General features: G+C 45.3%; 2 protein-coding genes across 10 annotated transcripts in view; one reads left to right on the forward strand and one right to left on the reverse strand.

The window, feature by feature from the left end:
- Window positions 1–21,370, reverse strand: part of LOC134353936 (uncharacterized) — a 431,517-nt gene that overhangs the window by 253,566 nt on the left and 156,581 nt on the right. For 5 of the 6 annotated variants that reach the window (XM_063062506.1, XM_063062507.1, XM_063062505.1 and 2 more), the window contains one exon: window positions 5,137–5,237. In XM_063062506.1, the coding sequence (XP_062918576.1) occupies window positions 5,137–5,237 (101 nt within the window). Of the gene's footprint in view, window positions 1–3,563; window positions 4,032–5,136; window positions 5,238–21,370 lie in introns of those variants that run through there. The other variant, XM_063062504.1, reaches the window with a different exon arrangement.
- The window catches only part of LOC134353935 (synaptotagmin-1-like), a 142,918-nt gene that overhangs the window by 65,794 nt on the left and 55,754 nt on the right, over window positions 1–21,370 (forward strand). The window lies entirely within an intron of this gene.

The following is a 21,370-nucleotide window of genomic DNA, read 5'->3' on the forward strand; positions in this document are numbered from 1 at the left end:
GTCCTTGCTGAGACAAGAAGTAATTCCAGCCATAACCATCTTCTCAAAGTACTTCATCACCGTAAGTGTGAGTACTACTAAACGATAGTCATTAAGGCAGCTCACCCTGCTCTTCTTGGGCATTGGTATGACTGTGGTCCTTTTGAAGAGGCTGGGAACCTCTGACTGTAACAATGTGAGATTGAAAATGTTTTTAAACACCCCCACCAGTTGGTTGGCACAGGTTCTCAGAGCCTGATCAGGTACTCCATCGGGTCTTGTCACCTTGCGCGGATTCACCCTCTTGAAAGACAGCCTGATGTTGGCCTCTGAGACGGGGATCACTGTGGTTTTATTCTCTCTTTCAAAGCGAGCATAAAAGGCATTGAGCTCTGCTGGGAGTGAAGCGTCCCTGCCATTCATGATGTTAGGTTTCACTTTGGAGGAAGTAATGGCCTGCAAACCCTGCCAAAGTTGAAGTGCATACAATTCCACCTCCAACCTCATTAAAATTGTTCCATTGTTCTTGAGATAGCCTTCTGCAAATCGTACCTGGTTTTCTTACATAGTCCTGGGTCACCAGACTTGAATGCCACAGATCTAGCCTTCAGCAGACTAAGAACCTCCTGGTTCATTCACAGCTTTTGATTTGGGTATGTAGAATATGTTCTCGTAGGCACACACTCATCCACACAGGTTTTAATGAAGTCAGTGACAGCTGTGGAGTACTCATTGAGACTCGAAGATGAATCCCTGAATACAGTCCAGTCCATTGATTCAAAGCAGTCCTATAAGCACTCCTGCGTCTCCGTTGTCCGCACCCTCTTGGTCCTCACTACAGATGCTGCAGTCTTCAGTCTCTGTCTATAGTCAGGGAGTAGAAGTACAGCCAGGTGATCAGGCTTTCCAACGTGTGGGCGTGGAACAGCATGGTAAGCACTCTTGATGGTGGTGTAACAGTGGTCCAGTCTGTTGGTTCCTCTGGTTCCACAAGTGACTTGTTGCTAATAACTATTTAGACTCTTTTTCTTGCTGGCCTGGTTAAAACCCCCCAGAATGATGGGGAAGGCATCAGGGTGCGATGTTTCATGACGTTGCTTGGTTCATCTAGAGCCTGCTTGACACTAGCCTGAGGTGTGATATACACTGCTACCAAGCTGACTGCTGAAAACTCCCATGGCAGATAAAGTGTCCAGCACTTGATCGCAAGATGGCCCAGGGTGGGTGAGCAGGACTGGGACAGTATCGCGACGTTTATACTCTACAAGGAGTTGATCATGAAACATATTCCACCTCCTCTGCCTTCGGAAGACTCTGCTGTCCTATCTTGGCAGTGAATTGTGAAGCAATTCCCATCTGGAATGGTGGGAAATAACTAAGGTTCTGTGAAACAAAAAATACAACAGCTTTTAATGTCCCTCTGCTACAGGAATCTAGCTCTGAGATCTTTGGGCTTATTTACCAGAGACTGTACGTTTGCCAGCAAGATGGTCGGTACTGGGAGTCGAAAGCCATGCTTCCTTAGCCAAACTTTTAAACCAGTGCGGCATTCTCTCCTCCACTGTCTTAGAAACATAGAAACATAGAAATCTACAGCACATTACAGGCCCTTCGGCCCACAATGTTGTGCTAACCATGTAACCTACTCTAGAAACTGCTTAGAATTTCCCTACTGCATAGCCCTCTATTTTTCTAAGCTCCATGTACCTACCTAAGAGTCTCTTAAAAGACCCTATTGTATCTGCCTCTATCACCTTCACTGGCAGTGCATTCCGCACACCCACCACTCTTTGTGTGAAAAACTTACCTCTGACATCCCCCTGTACCTACTTCCAAGCCCCTTAAAACTATGCCCGCTCGTGTTAGCCACTTCAGCCCTGGGGAAAAAACCTCTGGCTATCCACACGATCATTGTCTCTCATCATCTTATACACCCCTCATCCTCCGTCGCTCCAAGGAGAAAGGGGAACAGCTCCATCGCTTAAAGGGGACCTGCGCCAGTGACTGGAGTCTGTGCAAGTCCCATCGACTTTGAGTAGCGATAGGTTTTTTAATTGCCTTAAAACGATGTTCCAGATGCATCTGAACCGCCTCATCAACTCCAGCACAATTCGAGTCTGCAAGTGCCTAATCATCGAGTTCTTCATGTTGTTCCATTCACTGGGAGCTGTTATTGTACTCTCGGAACAATCCATTTCCATAGCTGAAAATATGCTCAGCAATCTGTAGGCCAGCAGATAATGGCTGCAAACTCAAATCCAATTACAGTTAGAGAGAGAGATGCCTAATGTTTAAATATCTAAGGAAGTATCATAGGCTCTTCAGTCACCAAGGCATAGAAAGCTACAGAGCAAATGGGAGTAAATGTACTATTATAGGTAAGTACAATGGTCTGCATGGATATTGTGCACTGCAGGACCTGCTTCTGTGACGAACAACTCTCTGAATCAATGAGGTTGCTGGAAGGAACTATAACCACGTTTACTGAGTGACTGTGGTACATTTGCAACATTCCTCCTTGCTTCCTTTCAGAGCAGCGTTGACACAGTTCTCCAGGAGAGAAAAGCAAAGTAGTATTGGTATTAGAACATAGAAGAGGACAGCACAGTTGCAGGAGATTTGGCCCGCAATGTTGTGCTGAACCAGCTAAAAGGCAAATCAAAAACATCCAAACACTAATCTGTCCTACCTCACAACGTCCATATCCCTCCATCCTCCTTATATCCATGTGCCTATCCAAGCATTTCTTAAAAGCCTCTAATGTATTTGCTTCTACCACTCTCTGAGTAAAGAACTTACCCCCCTCACCTTCAATGCATGTCCTCTGGTATCAGACATTTCAACCCTGACAAACAGATGTTCTCTGTCCACTCACTCTGTGCCTGTCATAATCTTATAAACCTCTACCATATCTCCCCTCAGCCTCCAGCACAAAATGCTCTGGAGTACTGGTTACTGTCACATACCCAGGTGCACTCAGTGGCCACTTTATTAGTTACTTCCTGTACCTAATAAAGTGGCCATTGAGTGTAAGTTTGTGCTCTTCTGCTGCTGTGGCCCATCCACTTCAAGGTTCAATGTTTGGCGATGTTAAAGATGCACTTCTCTACACCATTGTTGTAATACGTGGTTATTTGAGTTATTGTAACATTCCTGTCAGCTTCAACCAATCAGGCTATTCTCCTCTGACTTCTCTCATTAACAAGGCATTTTCGCCCACAGAACTGCCACTTTCTGCACGTTTTTTATTTTTGTTTGTCGCACCATTCTCTGTACACTCTGGAGGCTGTTGGGCAAGCAAATCCCAGGAGATCAACAGTTTCTGAGATACTCAGACTACCCTGTCTGGCACCAACAATCATTCCACTGTCACAGTCACTTAGATCACATTTTTTTACGCATTCTGATATTTGGTCTGAACAACAACTGAACCTCTTGACCACGTTGACATGCTTTTATGCATTGAGTTGCTGCCACATGATTGGCTGATTAGATATTTGCTTAAATAAGCAGGTATACAGGTGTACCTAATGAAGTGGCCACTGAGTGTGCAGTGAATGGTGTTTGCGAGCCAGCGAGACAGATCATACCATACGTGAGTGCATTAAAAGCAAAACAAGATGCAGAATATTGTATTACAGTTACAGCGCAGGCAGAGAGATACTGTAAATTGCAAAGGCCACAATCAGGCAGACTGGGAGATCAAGAGTTCGTCTTTTAGCATACAGGAGGTCAATTAAAGAGTCTGATAACAGTGGGATAGAAGATGTCCTTTAAGTCTGGACTTCTTGAGTCTATGCATCTTCTGTTTGATGGTACAGAGAAAAAGAGAGAATATCCAGGTTAGGATGGACGAGATCTTGATTATGTTGATGAAGCGTCTCGGCCTGAAACGTCAACTGTTTATTCCTCTCCATACTGAGTTCCTCCAGCATTTTGTGCCTGTTACTCTTAATTATGCTGGCTGCTTTCCAGAGGCAGTAGGAAGTGTAGGCAGAGTCCATGGAGGGCAGGCGGGCTTCCATGATGGACTGAGCTGTGTCCACAACTCTCTGCAAATGGAGACACACAATGGTAGATGTTGGAATCTGTCGACTCGTATCTCTGTTGAGCAACAAACAATTTGCCGGGATTCCTACAAGAGACTGCTAACTGCTAAGTTCCTCCAGAAAATTGTTCATTGATCCTCTGATGTTGCTTGTAGTCTTGGGCAGAGCAGTTTCAATCCCTGGGGGTACAAGACCTAGGGGTGTACCTGGATGACGGACTCGAGTTGTGCACCAACACTGAGGCTGTGTACAAGAAAGGCAAGAGTCTGCTCTACTTTCTGAGGAGAATGAGGTCCTTTGGAGTATGCAAGCTTCTCCTTCACATGTTCTACCAGTCTGCTGTCGCCAGTACAATCTTCTATACAGTGGTTTGCTGGGGCAATGGCATCAACATGGGTGAGGCCAACAGACTCAATAAACTGATTAGAAAGGCTGGCTCTGTTTTAGGAGACAAACTGGACACACTAGAAACTTTGGTAGAACAAAGGACCCTACAGAAAATCTTGGTAATTCTGGACAATCTTTCTCACCCTCTGCATGCCACCTTGGCTGAGCAGAGGAGCACTTTTAATAATAGTCTAAGACAACTGCGCTGCTCCAAAGAGCGCTGTATGAGGTCATTCTCACCCTCAGCCATTAGGCTCTATAATGAGTCAATCTATAGCCAGGGAAGTGATGACCCCCTCCTGTTAGACTGTTTGAAGTAACTTATTTTATATTCTTTATTACTTCTCTTCCAATATTTGTATATCTGTGCACTTGTAATGCTACTGTGACACTGTAATTTCCTTTGGGATCAATGAAGTATCTATCTATTTATCTATCTACCCAGCAGCGAAGCATCTAGAAAGGGTGCTTTCTAGGCTCTGCATCTTGAAAATCAGTAGCAGTCACTGAAGACATGTTGAGTTCCTTTAGTTTCCTGAGGAAGTACAGCCATTGGTGTGCTTTCTTCGTCAGAGTGCCAATGTGGTTGGACCAGAACAAGATATTGATGATTTTTATAGCTAGGAATCTCAACCAACTCCACTCCAACATCATTGATATAAACAGGAGTGTGTACTCAGCCCTCCTTCCACCACCCCGCTTCTTGAAGTCAATAACTTACTCTTTTGTTTTGCTGACATTAAAGGAAAGGTTATCGTCATGGCACCATGTCACTGGGCTCTCCACCTTCTTCCTGTACTCCAGGTGCTGCATGTTGAAAACCTGAAATAAAATCATAACGTAAAAAAAAATACTCAGCAGGTCAGGCAGCATCTGTGGACAAAGGAACATGGTTAACTGACAGATCAGTGACCTTTCATTAGGCCAGAGGGAAAAAATTAATTGATTTTAGATTTAGAGAAATTATCATTCTCCAAGAGAAGATATGTGATGAGGTGGAAATAATAATTCCATAGAACAATAATTCAAAATGGGCTAGATGGTGGGGTGGAAGTACATCTCTACCAAAGGAGGTGTAAGGTGCTCCTTCCCTCTGCTAACCAGCAGATTACCCTTGGGCAAGGGTGTAGTACCGGCTTAGACCCTGATCAGGGTCATGTGAAGCCACGGGAACAGGTGGTGGATGGTCGGATGAGCAGCTGGTGCACATCACAAGTCCTGGTTATGCAACCACTGACAGCAGGCAGAGTCTCTGAACAGTATTGGTAATGGCAGGGGTCACCCATCTTGTAAAGACTCTGCCCAGAAGAAGGCAATGGCAAACTACTTCTGTAGAAAAATTTGCCAAGAATAATCATGGTCATGGAAAGTCCATGATCGCCTACATCATACGACGTGGCACCTAATGATGTTGTCATACGACACGGCATGTAATGCATGGATGGGCCAAAGAGCCTGTTTCTGTGCTGTAATGTTCTATGACTCCATGACCAGAGAGGTAAAACCACAGGGGAAATGGTGTAAGAGAGGAAGGAGGTGGTAATTGTATCAAGGTGAAAACCTCTATAGTGTCAAGGAACAGTAAAATCAGAGTGGATATCGTTGTATAGGTTGGTGGATCTCTGGAATTCGATCTTGACCCGAAACGTTGGCTGTTTATTCATTTCCCTAGATGCCGCTTGACCTGCTGAGTTCCTCCAGCATGTTGTGTGTGTTGCTCTGGACTTCCGGCACCTCTCGTATTCTGGAATTCTTCACCCAGATGTTCGAGGAGGCTGGAGCACTGGGAGTATTTGACGTGGCAGTAGATAGATTTTTCAAAGGTGGTGGAGCTGCAGGCTCTGGAGAGTTGGCACAGAAGAGGAGGTGAGGCCTGGGATGGTTCAGCTGTGAGGCAAATTTGCAGGAGCCAAGTGAACTAGTGCTCTTGTGAACTCAGAGCTCCACCTGAAGCTTGCAGTGGATTCAATAAGTACCTGGTACCTCTGTGAGTGAACAGTGAAATTTGTAGGTTCTCCCAGGTGTTACCAGACCTTTAACATCATTGTCTACATAACTGATGTCAGAAGACCGTAAGCTAGAGCGGGGAGAGGCTCACATCTGAATCCCCTGGGGACAATTTACCAGTGGTGACCCTATCCACAGAACTCACCTACCCGACCACACCTTTCAGCTGACTTCTGATGAAAAGATGCACGTAAATGGTTGCAGATTTCAGATCTGTATAATTCTTCCTCGAGCAGCCTTGGACCGGCAAATGTCACATTTATCGGTCTGCTCTTTAATTTGTTGGTGTGTCTGAAGAAAAGTCATACAGCGATTCAGCAAAGCCAGGTTGCATTTCCTCAGTTTAAGACCGCCTGTCATCCCTTGTTAATCAGGGAGACAAGCATATCATGAGATTGTGCCTTTAGTTGTAATGAGACCTGAATGGTTTCTGATTGATGGAGGAATGGGAGTGAATCACCCCACACACTCATTGACCTGCATTATCTTCCACTGAGGAGGACCTTACTTTAACATTCTCATTCATGGTTTCAAAATCCTCACTGCCTTCCCTCCCTTTTCTCTCACAACAGTCCCAGTCTTTAGACTTTCTCTAGCTCTGATCTCTTTAAAGATTAAAGATCTTTCCTCTAAAAACAATCCCAGTCTATCCAATCGCTAACTCTGATCTCTTTAAAGGTTAAAGATCTTCCTCTAGAAACTCCAGTCCTTAGACCATCTCTAGATTTAAGCTTTCAGAATCTCCAATGTTCTGCTTTCCACCTTAAGTCTCAGTTTACTCCTGAAATATCTCATCATGCTTACCTCTCCATGAAGTTATCTTTTTATATCTTACCTCTTTGCCCGAATTCTTTGATCACCTGTCTTAATATATGGGTCAGTGTGGAATTGGTGATGAAGAACTTTAGTGATAGATTCTTGATTAGCAAGGGTGTCAAAGGTTACAGGGAGGGGGCAGGAGAACAGCATTGAGAGGGAAAATAAATCAGGTGGAGCAGGCTCAATGGTCCCAGTGGCCTAATTCTGCTCCTCTGTCTTATGGTCTTATTGGAATTTGTGAAACGGAGACATCTCTTTCTCTCTTATTAGAGAGAGAGAGAGCCTGTGGTATGTCGAATACTGGGTTAACGTGTAGTCTTTGGAGTACTGCAAGTCTGTGTCTTTGCTTGAGTGCTTGGCGGTGGGTGCCGATGCTTTTTTTTTGCCGGTAGGGGGAGGGGGGGGATTTTGTTGCTTGCTGCTGCTTACGCACAGGAGGGAGGGGAACGGGGGGGGAGGACTTTGGGGTTCTAACATTTAACTGTCATTCACTCTTTGGGGTACTCCTCTGTTTTTGTAGATGGTTGTGAAGAAAAAGCATTTCAGGATGTATATTGTATACATTTCTCTGACATTAAATGTACCTTTGAAACCTTTAAAACCTCGAAACCTTTGAAACAAATGTGACAAAGTATCTCTGTGTATTTTACACTTAAAACATCTTCCCAGCTCTCTTTCAAACCTAAAGAGTTAGTAGGTTAAAGATCCATATCCCTGAGCTGTAAGGGACATTTCAATAATCGGTGGCAGGAGTTGAGTGGAGATGAAGGTTGTTTTCCATCCAGAGGTCGATGGGTATCAGGAAGCTATTATCTACAAGGGTGCTGGAGGCAATGATCCTGTCCACATTTCAAAGTTCAAAGTAAATGTACTATCAAAGTGTGTCTATGTTACCATATACTACTGTAATATTTATTTTTGTGCAGCCATTTACAGGAAAATGAAGAAATACAACAGAACTTAATGAAAAACTGTACATAGGCAAAGACTGACGAACAGCCACTGTGCAAAAGAAGACAAACTGTGCAAATAAAGAGATAATCCTGAGAAGATGAGTTGTTGAATATTTGAAAGTGAGTCTGTAGGTAGTGGCATCAGTTCAGTGTTGAGATGAGTGAAGTTATCTGCACTGCTTCAGCAGCCTGATGGTTGAAGGGTAAAGACTGTTCCTGAACTTGGTGGTGTGGGACCTAAGGCTCCCGTACCTCCTTCCCAATGTTAGCAGTGAGAAGAGAGCATGGTCTGGAGGGTGGGGGCTCTTAATGATGGATGCTGCTTTCTTCTGGCAGTACTCCTTGTAAATGTGCTCCATGATTGGGGGGGGGGGAGCTGTGCCCACCGCTTTCTGTAGCTTATTCGGTTTCTGAGCACTGTTGTTTCCATACCAGACAGCGATGCAGCCAGTTAGGGTACGCTCCACTGTGCACCTATAGAAATTTGTCAAAGTTATTGGCATCATGCCGAATGGATGCAAACTTCTAAGCAGAAGTGCTGTTCTGCCTTTTTTGTGAATGAACTTACATCCTGTTCCCAAGTCAAATCCTCAGATATGTTAACACCAAGGAATTTCTCCACCTCTGATCCCATAATGAGGACTGGCTCATGGACTACTGACTCCTTCCTCCTGAAGCCGATAATCAGCCCTTTGGTTCTCTAGACATTAAGTGAGAGGTTGTTGTTGTGGTACCATTCAGCCAGATTTTCAGTCTCCCTCCTCTATGCCAATTTGTCACCACCTTTGATTCAGCCAACAACAGTGGTGTCCTCAACAAACTTAACGATGCCACTGGAGCCGTACTTAACCTCACAGTCATCTATAAAGTGAGTAGAGCGGGGGGCTTAGCACACAGCCTTGTGTGCATCCTGTGCTGATAGTGAGTGTGGAGGAGATGTTGTTGCCAATTGATCTTATAACATTAAACATAGAACAGCAGTGCCCAGCAACAGGCCCTCTCAGATCACAGGGACAGACCCCTCAGATCACCATGTCTGTGCCAAACATGATGCCAATTTAAACCAATCTCATCTGACATTCCATGACCCATATACCTTCATGGCCAGTCAGAATATTGAGTACAACAGTAAGGGCATGATGTTTCAGACATGTAAGCATTGGCGAGGTCACACTTGGAGTACAGCACACAGTTCTGGTCACTCTGTTATAGCAAGGATGTCACTAAACTGGAGAGGGTCCAGAAAATATTTAAGATTTATGAAGCTGTTACCTGGACTTTGTGTGGGGGGGGCGGTTGTGGGTGATATTATGTTGTGAGAAGAGACTGTTTAGGCTGGGGCTGCTGTCCCTCGAGTGAAGGAGACTGAAGGGATGACCTTAGAAAGATTCATAAAATCATGAAGGGGTACACACAGGGTGAATGGTCACCATGGTAGGGAAGTTGAAAACCAAAGGTTCAAACTGAAAGAGGAAGGATTTAAAAGGAACCAGAGGGGGACAGCTTTTTCACACAGAGAGTGGTGAGGATATGGAACGAGGTACCAGAGGAAATGACAGAGGCAGGTAGAGTGAAAACAGCTGAAGAACTGTTTAATTTTTCATTATGGTCGGCATTGGTATTGTGGACTGAGTGGCCTTTTCCTGTGCAGTACTGTTCGATGGTCATTATTCCACGCAATCCATTCAACATATATAGCAGGGTAAGCAGCTGGCCTTTATTAATGTGGAGGATCTGCACCATCTTCTGTCCCCTTTCCTGTCTTGTGTCCTGCCTATCTGCCATACCCCAAATCTGTTACCAGGCTGCCTCCAGCTGAGTAATTGGAAACATGAAATGCTGAAAATGTTCAGCAGGCCAGACTCTGCGTAGAGAAAGTTGGAGTTAATGATTTTGTATCGAGCTGAAAAAAAGCCAGAATTCAGCAATGAGTACAGTGTCAGAGAAGGGAGAGGAGCAGAGGGAAAAGACAAAGGTGTGTGACTGTTGAGGGTCGAGTGAGACTGAGCGGTTTGGGTGCTACTGGCACTGGCGAGAGAGGCCATTGGAGGTACGTTCCTCACCACGAGTGTATCCAGAGGAGACAGGACCAGGAGAGGGACGAGAATGGAAGGGGGCAGGAAACACAAGGCTGGGACCATGAGATTCAAACTAAAATAAAAACCCAAAAATGCTGGAAGCACTCAGCAGGTCAGGCAACATCTGTGGAGAGAGAAACACTGAGAGAATGGTGCAAGTTGATGTTTGCTCATCAAAACATCTAATTCAATATTCAATGTGGTTCCATTTTTCATCAGGAGCTTTATCAAGTGCTCTGTGATTCTCTGGATTGGTCGGTCCCTTCCTAACCCTGTGGGAACTCTTTTAATTGATAGGTACTTACTCAGGTGTTAGTGACCGGAACCCTTAGCTACAGATCCCATTTATCCCCGCTGCCTAATTCTGCCCTGCATTAACGGGTAAATATCCTGCAAGACGTCAGGATGTGGAACTTCATCTTCCACAAAGGCCGAGTCTCAGAGTCAGATCTCCGATCACTAGATATATTGAGGTTCGCACAACGCTTTACAGTACAGGGGCCCCGGGTTCAATTCCCGCTGCTGCCTGTGAGGAGTTTGCATGTTCTCCCCGTGACCGCGTGGGTTTTTTCCGGGTGCTCCGGTTCCCTCAAAGGTGCACCGGTTGGTGGGTTAAATGGTCATTGCAAATTGGGATTAAATCGGGGAAGTGCTGGGCGGCACGGCTCAAAGGACCAGAAGGGCCTGTTCCATACTGAGTAAATAACACTGTGCCCTCTGACATCAGAAGGTGGCAAGTCTCACTGTGTAGTTAATCAGTTAACACATTTAACATTGTTTGAGTTGAACTATCCCAAGAATGTTTATCCCGTTAGACTCTTGCTACTAGTAACTTTGATCAACACCAACCACGTTTTGTTTAATATTATAAATGAATTAATAACAGCTTATTCCATCTGCTTGCATGAGTGACTGTCACAGATTGATTGAAAAGGACAGGCAGGATCAAATCAGTGTAACAGATGGCCAGCGTCTACATCTGCGAACTGTCAGAGCCCCTTCTGTGCTCCTGTGAACTGTCCTGCTTAACTAACAAGCCTTGTAAACTGATATTCAACCCACTGAGTGGTCAGTCCCCTCCAAGGGCCCCAGGGTTTACTCAGATTTCTCCTCTTTCTTTCCAGTCCTTACGAAGGGTCTCGGCCTGAAAGGCCGACTGTTTACCCTTTTCCACAGATGCTGCCTGACCTGCTGAGCTCCTCCAGCATTTTGTGTGTTGCTTTGGATTTCCAGCATCTGCAGAGTTTCTGGTGTTGGTGCTTACCCTGACTGGCATAGGGAGGGTGAGTTGGCAGGGGCAGGCAGTCTTTAAACAAATCAAATAAACATTCTTGGGAGAGGCTTAGTCAATTCCTAGGTAAGGAATTTTCAGGGTGGTTTGAAAGAGACCTGTAAAAGCAGGGCACAGCGGACTCGATACAGTGGGCTTTCCATTAGATAGATGTTCCAATTCCCAGGAAATTCACCTTGGTCCTCATTTATCTCAATGAAGTCCAGCAAATGTCAATATCTAACTGTCAACATCGATTGCGATCGGGGATGACTCTTAGTGACTGATGTGAGTGAAGAAAGGTACGGTGGGGGGAGGGGTGGATGTCAGAGTTACGGTTTTTACACAGAGTGTGGGTGCATTGAACACCCTGCCAGGGTGTAGTAGAGGCAGATGTATGAAAGACATTTAAGAGACTTCTTGATAGGCAGATGGATAGAAGAGAAATGGAGGGCTACGTGTGAGGGAAGTACTGTATTAGATTGATCTTAGAGTCGATTAAAGGGTCAGCACAACATTGTGGGCTGAAGGGTCACACTCTGCTATGTTATATGTTCTATGAAAGATCCTGAGAGGTGACAAGATTTTGTTAGTAAGACTGAAGGAGTATTTTAAAGAAAGGTAAGAGTCAAAGTGCTGTCCTGTTCTATATTCTATGTCGAGATCAATGTGGGAATCACAGAAGTGCCCACAGCTGCTCCAGATATGGTTCCTACACGGGTGGGCAGTTCAAGTCAAGTTCAAGTTCAAGTTTAATTATCATAACACACACACACACACACACACACACACACAGCCACTCACTGTTATTTGAATGTGATCAGACCCCACCACATTTATTAATTGTCAGGAGGCAAATTTCAACCAATCCTCAGGTAACGATGTTGCTCCTGAGTCTGGGGGACAGATTCAGCTGTTTAGCATGGATGTGTAGACCAAGGCATTTGGTGAAGAGAGGCACCAGGCAAGACAGTGGGTGGAACACCTGTTAAGTGGCAGCAAAGGTTTGAAGGGCCGAATGGCTGACTCCTGCTTCAAATTCCATTGACTCTGCAAGCTGGACAATGCTTCCCTTTCCATCTATTGAACTTTCACCCTGTTCTGTACTCAGAGATTTGCTGTTATCCAAGAGATATTAAAATCCACTCCAACCTCAAATGAATGTTAAAACACGAGAGATCTTGCAGATGCTGGAAATCCAGAGCAACACACTCAAAATGCCGGAGGAACTCAGCAGGTCAGGCAGCAGCTTTATTAGAGAGGAACAAGCAGTTGATGTTTCAGGCAGGGACCCTCCAGGAGAAGGTTCTGAGCCTGAAACGTCAACTGCTTGTTCCTCTCCACAGATGCTGTCTGACCTGCTGAGTTCCTCCAGCATTTTGTGTGTGTTGCCCCAGGTGGAAGAGTTACTGTTCACATTCCTGTGTGGTCAGCACAGGAACGTGGTTTGACAGGGTACGGACGGAGTACTCAGGCCGACCAGAAAGGAATATTGTTACAACCGTTTCCTCAGAGAGCAGTAAACTATTCCTTCAAGAGAGGTTTCTCTTTCAGGATATCCACGACATTTGCCAATCTGTCATTGTTATGATTCATGTCCTGTCTAGTTCTTAGCGCACTGTACACAGACAGTACTGTGCAAAAGACTTAGGCACATATACATAGCCAGAGTGCCTAAGACTTTTGCACAGTACTATGGTAATTTTAGGTATTGCATTGTACTGCCACCGCACTAAAAAAAAATTCATGACATACGTGAGCGATGACTCTGATAAGGGTCTCTGAGACTGGGAAGGGGGAAAGGAGAGATGAATCATGCTTAGGAAAGGGGGAAGGGAATGTGAAGCACTGGAGAGACATTCTGTAATGATCGAGAATGGAATGACCTTGCCTGGTGTTTCAGGGCTGGGTGTGTCTGCACCCTCACTACCCCCCACTATTGGCACTCCTTCTCTGCTAGCTGTCCCACACCCCTCCTGCAGCACCCCACCCCTCACCATTCCCAACATCCTTTGCTCCCAATAGATTTACAAACTTGCTCTCTGCTCCATGTTGACAAATACAGTATTGTGCAAAAGTCTTAGGCATCCTTGCTATATACTGTGCATGTGCCTAAGACTTTTGCACAGTACGGTATATTTATGTCTTATTAAAGAATGCAGAGCCATTTATTCTCTTCAGCAAGGCACCTTCACACCAGGTGTGCATATCCAGATTTATTAGCTTTGTTGATATAAGATTCCTCATACAGATGTATTGGGAATAGTCGTGGATTACAAGTCTTGCCAGAATCCCACAGATTTTCCAGGGATTTGGAAGCTTTATAGGACTTTTTATTCTAAGGGCAAGAACCAAGAATGTACTCTGAGGCATCTTGTCACGATGTCTAACATGGGAAGGAGTTTACTTTCCCAATTGAGGTTGATTTGCCTCTGCTCAGAGACAGAAATCAGGACAGTGAAACTATTGTTTATAATAGGCAATTGATTCCTATTCAGTATAAACCCATTTACTATGCTATGCAGCGATAACTCTGAAATATTGTCCAGGAGTGAGTACATAGTTAGAGCTCCTAGAGCATACCAAGGTCCCCAGAGAAGGAGGTAAAATTTCTGATAAAATGGGAAGCAAAGATGTCACTAATTAGATTGTGGTTTTGATTGAATGCAGAATAAGTACCAATCCTAACGATGATGTATCTAATCTTTGTTAATTATAAACCTTTTGTTCTTTGAGTTTCTACTTCCCAGGATAAAGCATTCTTCATACTAGGTGTGAGGTGTGGCACTTGGGAGGACAACCCAGGAAAGGTAGGGCACTGAGGTGTGTGGTAGAACAAATGGATCTGGGAATACAGAGCAAAGTGGCATCACAAGAGCGTAAAGGCATTGGTGAGGTCAAATCTGCAGTATTGTGTGCAGTTCTGGTCACCTACCTACAGGAAATATACCAGTAACATTGAAAGAGTACAGAGAAAATATACAAGGATGTTGCTGGGACTTGAGGAGACTGAATAGGGTTAGGACATTATTCCCTGGATCTTAGGTGAATAGGAGGGATTTGATAGAGGTATACAAAATTATGTGGGTGGCGGGTGAAGACGTGTTTCTACCAAAGGAGGTACAAGGCGCTCCATCCTTCCACTAGCCTGCAGGTCACCCGTGGGCAAGGTGTAGCCCCTGCTTAGCCCCCCTGATCAGGGTCATGTGAAGCCACGGGAACAGGTGATGGATGGTAATACGAGCAGCTGGTGCATATCACATGTCCCGGTTATGCGACCACTGACACCAGGCAATCTCTGAAGAGTATTGACAGTGACTGGGGCCACCCGTCTTGTAAAGACACAGCCCAGAAGAAAGCAATGGCAAACCACTTCTGTAGAAAAATTTGCCAAGAACTTTCCTGGTCATAGAGCATGATCGCCCACATCATAAGACAAGGCACATAATGATGATGTCACAAAATAATGAGGGGGATAGATAGGGTTAAAGCAAGCAGGGTTTTTCAAATGAGGTTGGGTGAGACTAGAACCAGACTGTAGTTTAAGGGTGAAAGGTGAAATATCTAAGCAGAACCTGAAGGGAAACTTCTTCACTCAGAGGGTGGTGAGAGTGTGGAATGAGCTGCCAGTGGATGTGGTAGATGGACGGTCAATTTCGACACTTTAGAGAAGTTTAGATAAGTAAATGGATGGGAAGGTTTCGGAGGGCCATGGCCCAGATGCAGGTCAGTGGGACTGGACAGAATAACAGTTTGGCACAGACTAGATGGGCCAAATGTCCTGTTTCTGTGCTGTAGTACTCTGTGGCTCTATGACTCTAAACTGTCCAGAGTACAGAGGAAAGTTACAAGGATGTTGCTGGGAATTGGTTAGCATGTTAAGTTGGGCTGAAGGGCCTGTTTCTGAGCTACACTTCTGTGTAACTCTTGAAACCTCCAGTGTGAAGAGCTCAGAGAGCATACTTCAGGAGTCAGATATTAGTGCACAGATGATCTGACCCAGCCACAGGGGGCGAGTTGAGCCTGATCAGAGCTTCAACTCTGGTGTAGTTGGATGGTTGGTGGACTGACTTTGGTTCCCTACCCTTCCAGTGGGTCCTCTGCAGTCCTGAGTTGTTTCTGTACATTATCCAAGACCTGACAGGGGGCACCAGGAGGATGCGGGTGACTTCTGCTTGGCAGACCATGAGCTCACTTCACCCCTGTGGTAGACAAGTTCTGCAGGAGTAGACTCGTAGACCAGCACGATATCTGCAACTGTGGGACTCAAGAAAGTGCACACCTCCCGAGCAGTTGGATTCTTCCATTGTGCTCTGCAAATGTTGTTGCTAAGGCACTAATGAGCTGTGCTGTCAGACTGACAGTACACCACCCACCTTGGGAAAAGAAGGAGAACAATGGCAGAAGATAAAGCTTTCCAATTCCCAGTGCATTCACACAAACAGAACAGAACATTTTAAAGGCAGATTGTGTTCATCTCATGGCATGTTAACAGACCAAGAATGAGACTTCATGTAGATATACACTGGGGAGTATCCTGACTGATCAAATCACGGCCTGGAATGGAAACACCAATGCCCTTGATTTAAGATGCAAGATTCAAGAGTGTTTAATGTCATTTCCTGTACTCAAGTGTAAAGGACGACAAAATAATTGCTACTCCAGATTCGACATAGCACAAAAAAAACCCGCAAAAGATAAAGAACACAAAAATAATAAGAAACACAATAACTATAAATACATAAGATAGCTTATATACATAGATTGATTGTTACAGAAAGTGATGAGCATAGCCCAGTACATCACAGGCAAAGCCCTCCCCAACATAATACTGTAAGATATAGGAGCAGAATTAGGCCATTTGGTCCATCAAGACTGCTCCACCATTTCATCATGGCTGATCCGATTTTCCTCTCAACCCCAATCTCCTGCTCTCTTCCTGCCCTGGCCAATCACGAAGCTGTCAACCACTGCCTTAGGTATACATAAAGAGCCTCCACACCTGCCTATGGCAATGAATTCCACAGATTTTCTCTTTGGCTAAAGCAGTTCCTCCTCATCTCCATTCTAAAAGGATGTCCCTCTATTTTGAGGCTGTGCCCTGTAGTCTTAGACTCTTTCCCCATAGGAAACATCCTTTCCACATCCACTCTATCAAAGCCTTTCACCTTGATACGTTTCAATTAGGTCACCCCTCATTTTTCTAAATTCCGGAGAATAGAGCCATCAAATGCTGTTCATATGACAAGGCATTTAATCCCGGAATCATTTTCGTGAACTTCCTTTGAACCCGCTCCAGTTTCAGCACATCCTTTCTAAGATAAGGAGCCCAAAACTGTTCGAATCTCTCCAAGTGAGGTCTCACCAGTGCTTTATAAAGTCTCAACATTACATCCTTGCTTTCAGCACACCTACAAGGAGGGCTGCCACAAGAAAACAGCATTCATCATCAACGGCCCCCACCGGCCAGAGCATGCTCTCTTCTCGCTGCTGCTTTAGAAGGAGTTACAAGAGCTTTAAGTCCCACACCACCAGGTTCAGGGACAATTCAACCATGAACGGCACCACCATAACCACCAACCCTTCACCTCAACACTGAGCTGATTCCGCAATCTATGGACTCACTCTCAAAGACTCTACAACTCATTTCCTCAATATTATTTATTACTTATCTACTTATTAGTATTTAATTTGTTTTTTTTACATTTGAAGTTTGTCTTGTGCACATTGGTTGTTTGTCTGTCTTTGCGAGTGTTTTTTCATTGAGTCTATTGTGTTTATTTGTATTTACTTTGAACTTTGAACCTTGAACCTAATTGTATACAGGTTTCTTATCAGAAGTTCTAGGCCTTAGTTTCTATGTAACCAATCAACCGTTACAACTGCGGTCACATTCAGAGATAGTGGAGAAGATGGTAGCCTTAACTGAAAGGAAAGATCCTGAGATGTTGATAATGGGTTGGAAGGGGGTGGATTTTTTTTCTCTATTCTCAGTGGGTCAGACACTTGTGGAGGGCAGCTGGCAGGGATGAGTTTTCAAGCTGATGACTTGATGGTGTTCCACTAGAATCAAAAGTGAAGTTCACTGTCTCAATCAAAGCTAAAATAAACTCTGGTAACATCAGCTGAGGTGACGCTGGAATGTACAGTAAAAGCCACGATTAGGAGTAAACACAGTATTTCTTGAGTCCTTCTAAATGAACAGGGTGGTCAGTATATGGAACGGGATGCCAGAGGTGGTGATTGAGATACTGTAGGTACATAAACAACATCTAAAAGACACCTGGACAGGTACAATGCATAGAAAGGAAAAGTTTTTAGGGATGTGGGTTGAATGTGGGCAAATGGAATGAGCCAAGGTGGAGACACACACACCAAATGCTGGTGGAACTCAGCAGGTCAGGCAGCATCTAGATAGGGAAATAAACAGTCAACGTTTGGGCTGAGACCCTTCATCGAGACGGGAAAGGGAGGGAGCAGAAGCCAGATAAGAAGGCGGAGGGAGGGGGAAGGGTACATGCTGGCAGGTGATAGGTAAAAGACCAAGTGAGGGGGAAGATGGGTGGTTGGGATGGTGGGGGGGTTAGTAAGAAATTGGATGATGATAGGTGGAAGAGGTAATGGGCTGAAGATGGAGGAATTTGATATGAGAGGACAGTGGACCATGGGAGGAAGGGAAAGATGAGGAGAACCAGAGGGAGGTGATGGGCAGGTGAAGAGAAGAGAAGGATTTAGAGGCAAACCAGAATGGGGAATGGAAAAAGAGAGAAGGGGGAAGGGAAGAGTACTTAGATGGGCATTTTGGTCAGCATGGACTGTTTCTCTGTTCTATGACAGAGTAGAGGTAATATTCTAATTCCAGTTTCTCATGGTCTGACAAGTAGGAATGACTTCCTGGACCGCTACAGTAGCTGTGGAACTTCCTGCAGTTTCCAGTAATTTATCTCCCGAATTGCTGCTGGCCCCTTTATCTCAGAAGCTTCCATACATTCATAACATCATGGCTCTCAGGAGCTTTCTTTTTGAAATTTAGGATCAAGCTTCTTCCACTTTGAGGATTGAGTGACTTCATTTTAAATGGAGCTTCTTGAAAGGCTAATGGTGCACTGATTGCGAACTGAGTAGTCAGTGGACATGGGACATTTCATTGCTCAAGATTCAAGAAGCAAATTTATTTATTGCGTGAACATGGAAACATACAGTGAAATGTGTTGTTTGTGTTAACAACCAACACACCTGGTGGTGTGGTGAGGGAAGCCCACAACAGTCAACACACATTCGCATGCCGACACTTGGAGTATTGTGTTCAGTTCTGGTCACCTCACTACAGGAAGGATGTGGATATATAGAAAGAGGGCAGAGGAGATTTACAAGGATGGTGCCTGGATTGGAGAGTGTGCCTTATGAGAATGAACTTGGCCTTTTCTCCTTGGAGCGACAGAGGATGAGAGGTGACCTGATAGAGGTGATGGGTATTGATCGTATGAAAAGCCAGAGGCTTTTTCCCAGGGCTGAAATGGCTAACACGAGGGGGCATAGTTTTAAGGTGCTTGGAAGTAGGTACAAAGGGGATGTCAGAGGTAAGTTTTTCACACAGAGAGTGGTGGGTGCGTGGAATGTACTGCTACTGAAGGTGGTAGAGGTGGATACAATAGGGTTTTTTAAGCGACTCTTAGATAGGTACATGGAGCTTAGAAAAATAGAGGGCTTTGCAATAGGGTAATTCTAGTCAGTTCCTAGAGTACGTTACGTGGTTGGCACAATATTATGGGCCAAAGGGCCAGTAATGCGCCATAGATTTCTATGTTCTATGTTCTATATTCAACACTATAAGCCCACCATGCTCGGCAGAACAACACAACAGCAAGCAACAAAACAACAGCAGTCGAACAAGCCCCTTTCTTCCCTCCCACTCCCGCACATACTCAGTCCTAGCACAAGCCATCGTCAACCTCCAGCCTCCCGCAGATTTGGACTCAGACATTGGGAGTCTTCCCCAGCAGACTCACAGTGATAACTCATTGCTATTTATCTTTCTACCGTGAAGGTCTATTGCAGGCATGGAGATATAACAGCAAGAGAGTTTGGGTACATTTGTGAAGGACGTTGGTGAATCACATTTGGGATACCGCTAACTCATTGTAGCAAGGTTAAGGAGAGGCTCTGAGCCGAAGGTTGGTGGGATGAGGGCGCCATCTCCTACATTGTCGAATTTTCAAGAATGCATGGTGACCTCATTGATTCCAGGAGGGTTTGACAGGGTTGATGCTGAGAGAACATGTTCCTGGTGAGGGAGAACATACAAAAGGTCATGGTCTCAGACTAAGGGGCCTTCCAATTACAGCTAAGGTAAGGGGAATCACTTCTTTCAGGGGACAGTCAATCTTTGGAATACCATTCCCCACCCAGGCCAACAGCGTTGTGTACAACTTCCTCCCAATACCCCAATTATGGTTGATGGGAGTCTGCATACTCATCTCCAGACAGTGCTGTGGAAACACAAATGGATTTAAGCCCAGGAAAGTCGGAACAGTTTGTATGGACACATGCAACACAGGGAAATGAGGCTAGATTTGATGAGCATCTCATCAGCATGGACCAGTTCAATTAACTTCCTCTCCTGGCAAGGCCACTGTGGACAACGATCACTGGCTCATGTTGTTAAATAAAGATTGAAAAGATTAGGTTTATTTGTCACATGTTCACTGAAACTTCCAGTGAAATACATAGTTTGTGTCAATGACTAATGCTCTCCGAGGATGTGCTGGGGGGCAGCCTGCAGTGTCGCCATGCTTCTGGCACCAACATAGCGTGCCCACAACTTACTCATACGTATTTGGAATGTGGGAGGAAATTCGGAGAAGAAAGTCTGAGAATCGGAGCGGGAGTGCGGAGGAAGCCATTTTTGAATTTTTCGGTTTTTTTTCCATCGGCGTTCAGAGAGGCGGGACTGCACAGGCGTGCGATGTCGGGCACTGAAGTGCAGAAGATTTAAAAGGACAGAAATCCTGCTTCGGGTTTAATTCGGAGAAGTAAGTCTGAGAATCGGAGCGGGAGTGCGGAGGAAGCCATTTTTGAATTTTTCAGTTTTCTTTCCATCGGCGTTCAAAGAGGCAGGACTGCGCAGGTGTGTGACGTCGGGCAGTGAAGCGCGGAAGATTTAAAAGGGACACAGCCTCATACAGCGGGCAGCATAGTTTGCGGGCGGCGGAGTGAGCCAGGAGCAGAGTGAAGGCTTAAGGGCTTCAACTCAACGGGCTTAAGCAGAAACAGGCGAGGCGAGGAAGGTTTGGTATTCATTTTTTTTTGTTGTTGTTATTTGAGGAGAGGGGCAGTATGAGTGTGAGGGCAGCTTGTTGTTCTTGGTGCCAGATATGGGAGGCCCTGGAGTCTCCAAGCCTCCCGACGTCCACATCTGCGCCAGGTACGCCGAGATGCAGCTCCTAAGGGACCGCGTTAGGGAACTGGAGCTGCAGCTCAGTGATCTTCGTCTGGTCAGGGAGAGTGAGGAGTTGATAGAGAGGAGTTACAGGCAGGTGGTCACACCAGGGCCAGGGGAGGCAGACAAGTGGATCACGTTTAGGAGGGGGAAGGGGAAGAGTCAGGTAATAGAGAGTACCCTGGTGGCTGCGCCCCTTGACAATAGGTACTCCTGTTTGAGTACTGTTGGGGAGACAGCTTACCCGGGGGAAGCGACAGTGGCTGTGCCTCCGGCACAGAGTCCGGCCCTGTAGCTCAGAAGGGTAGGGAAAGGAAGAGGAGGGCAGTTGTAATAGGGGACTCGATAGTAAGGGGGTCAGATAGGTGATTCTGTGGACGCAGTCCAGA

The sequence above is a fragment of the Mobula hypostoma genome, chromosome 11 (assembly GCF_963921235.1).
Source record: "Mobula hypostoma chromosome 11, sMobHyp1.1, whole genome shotgun sequence".
NCBI classification, from domain to species: domain Eukaryota; kingdom Metazoa; phylum Chordata; class Chondrichthyes; order Myliobatiformes; family Myliobatidae; genus Mobula; species Mobula hypostoma.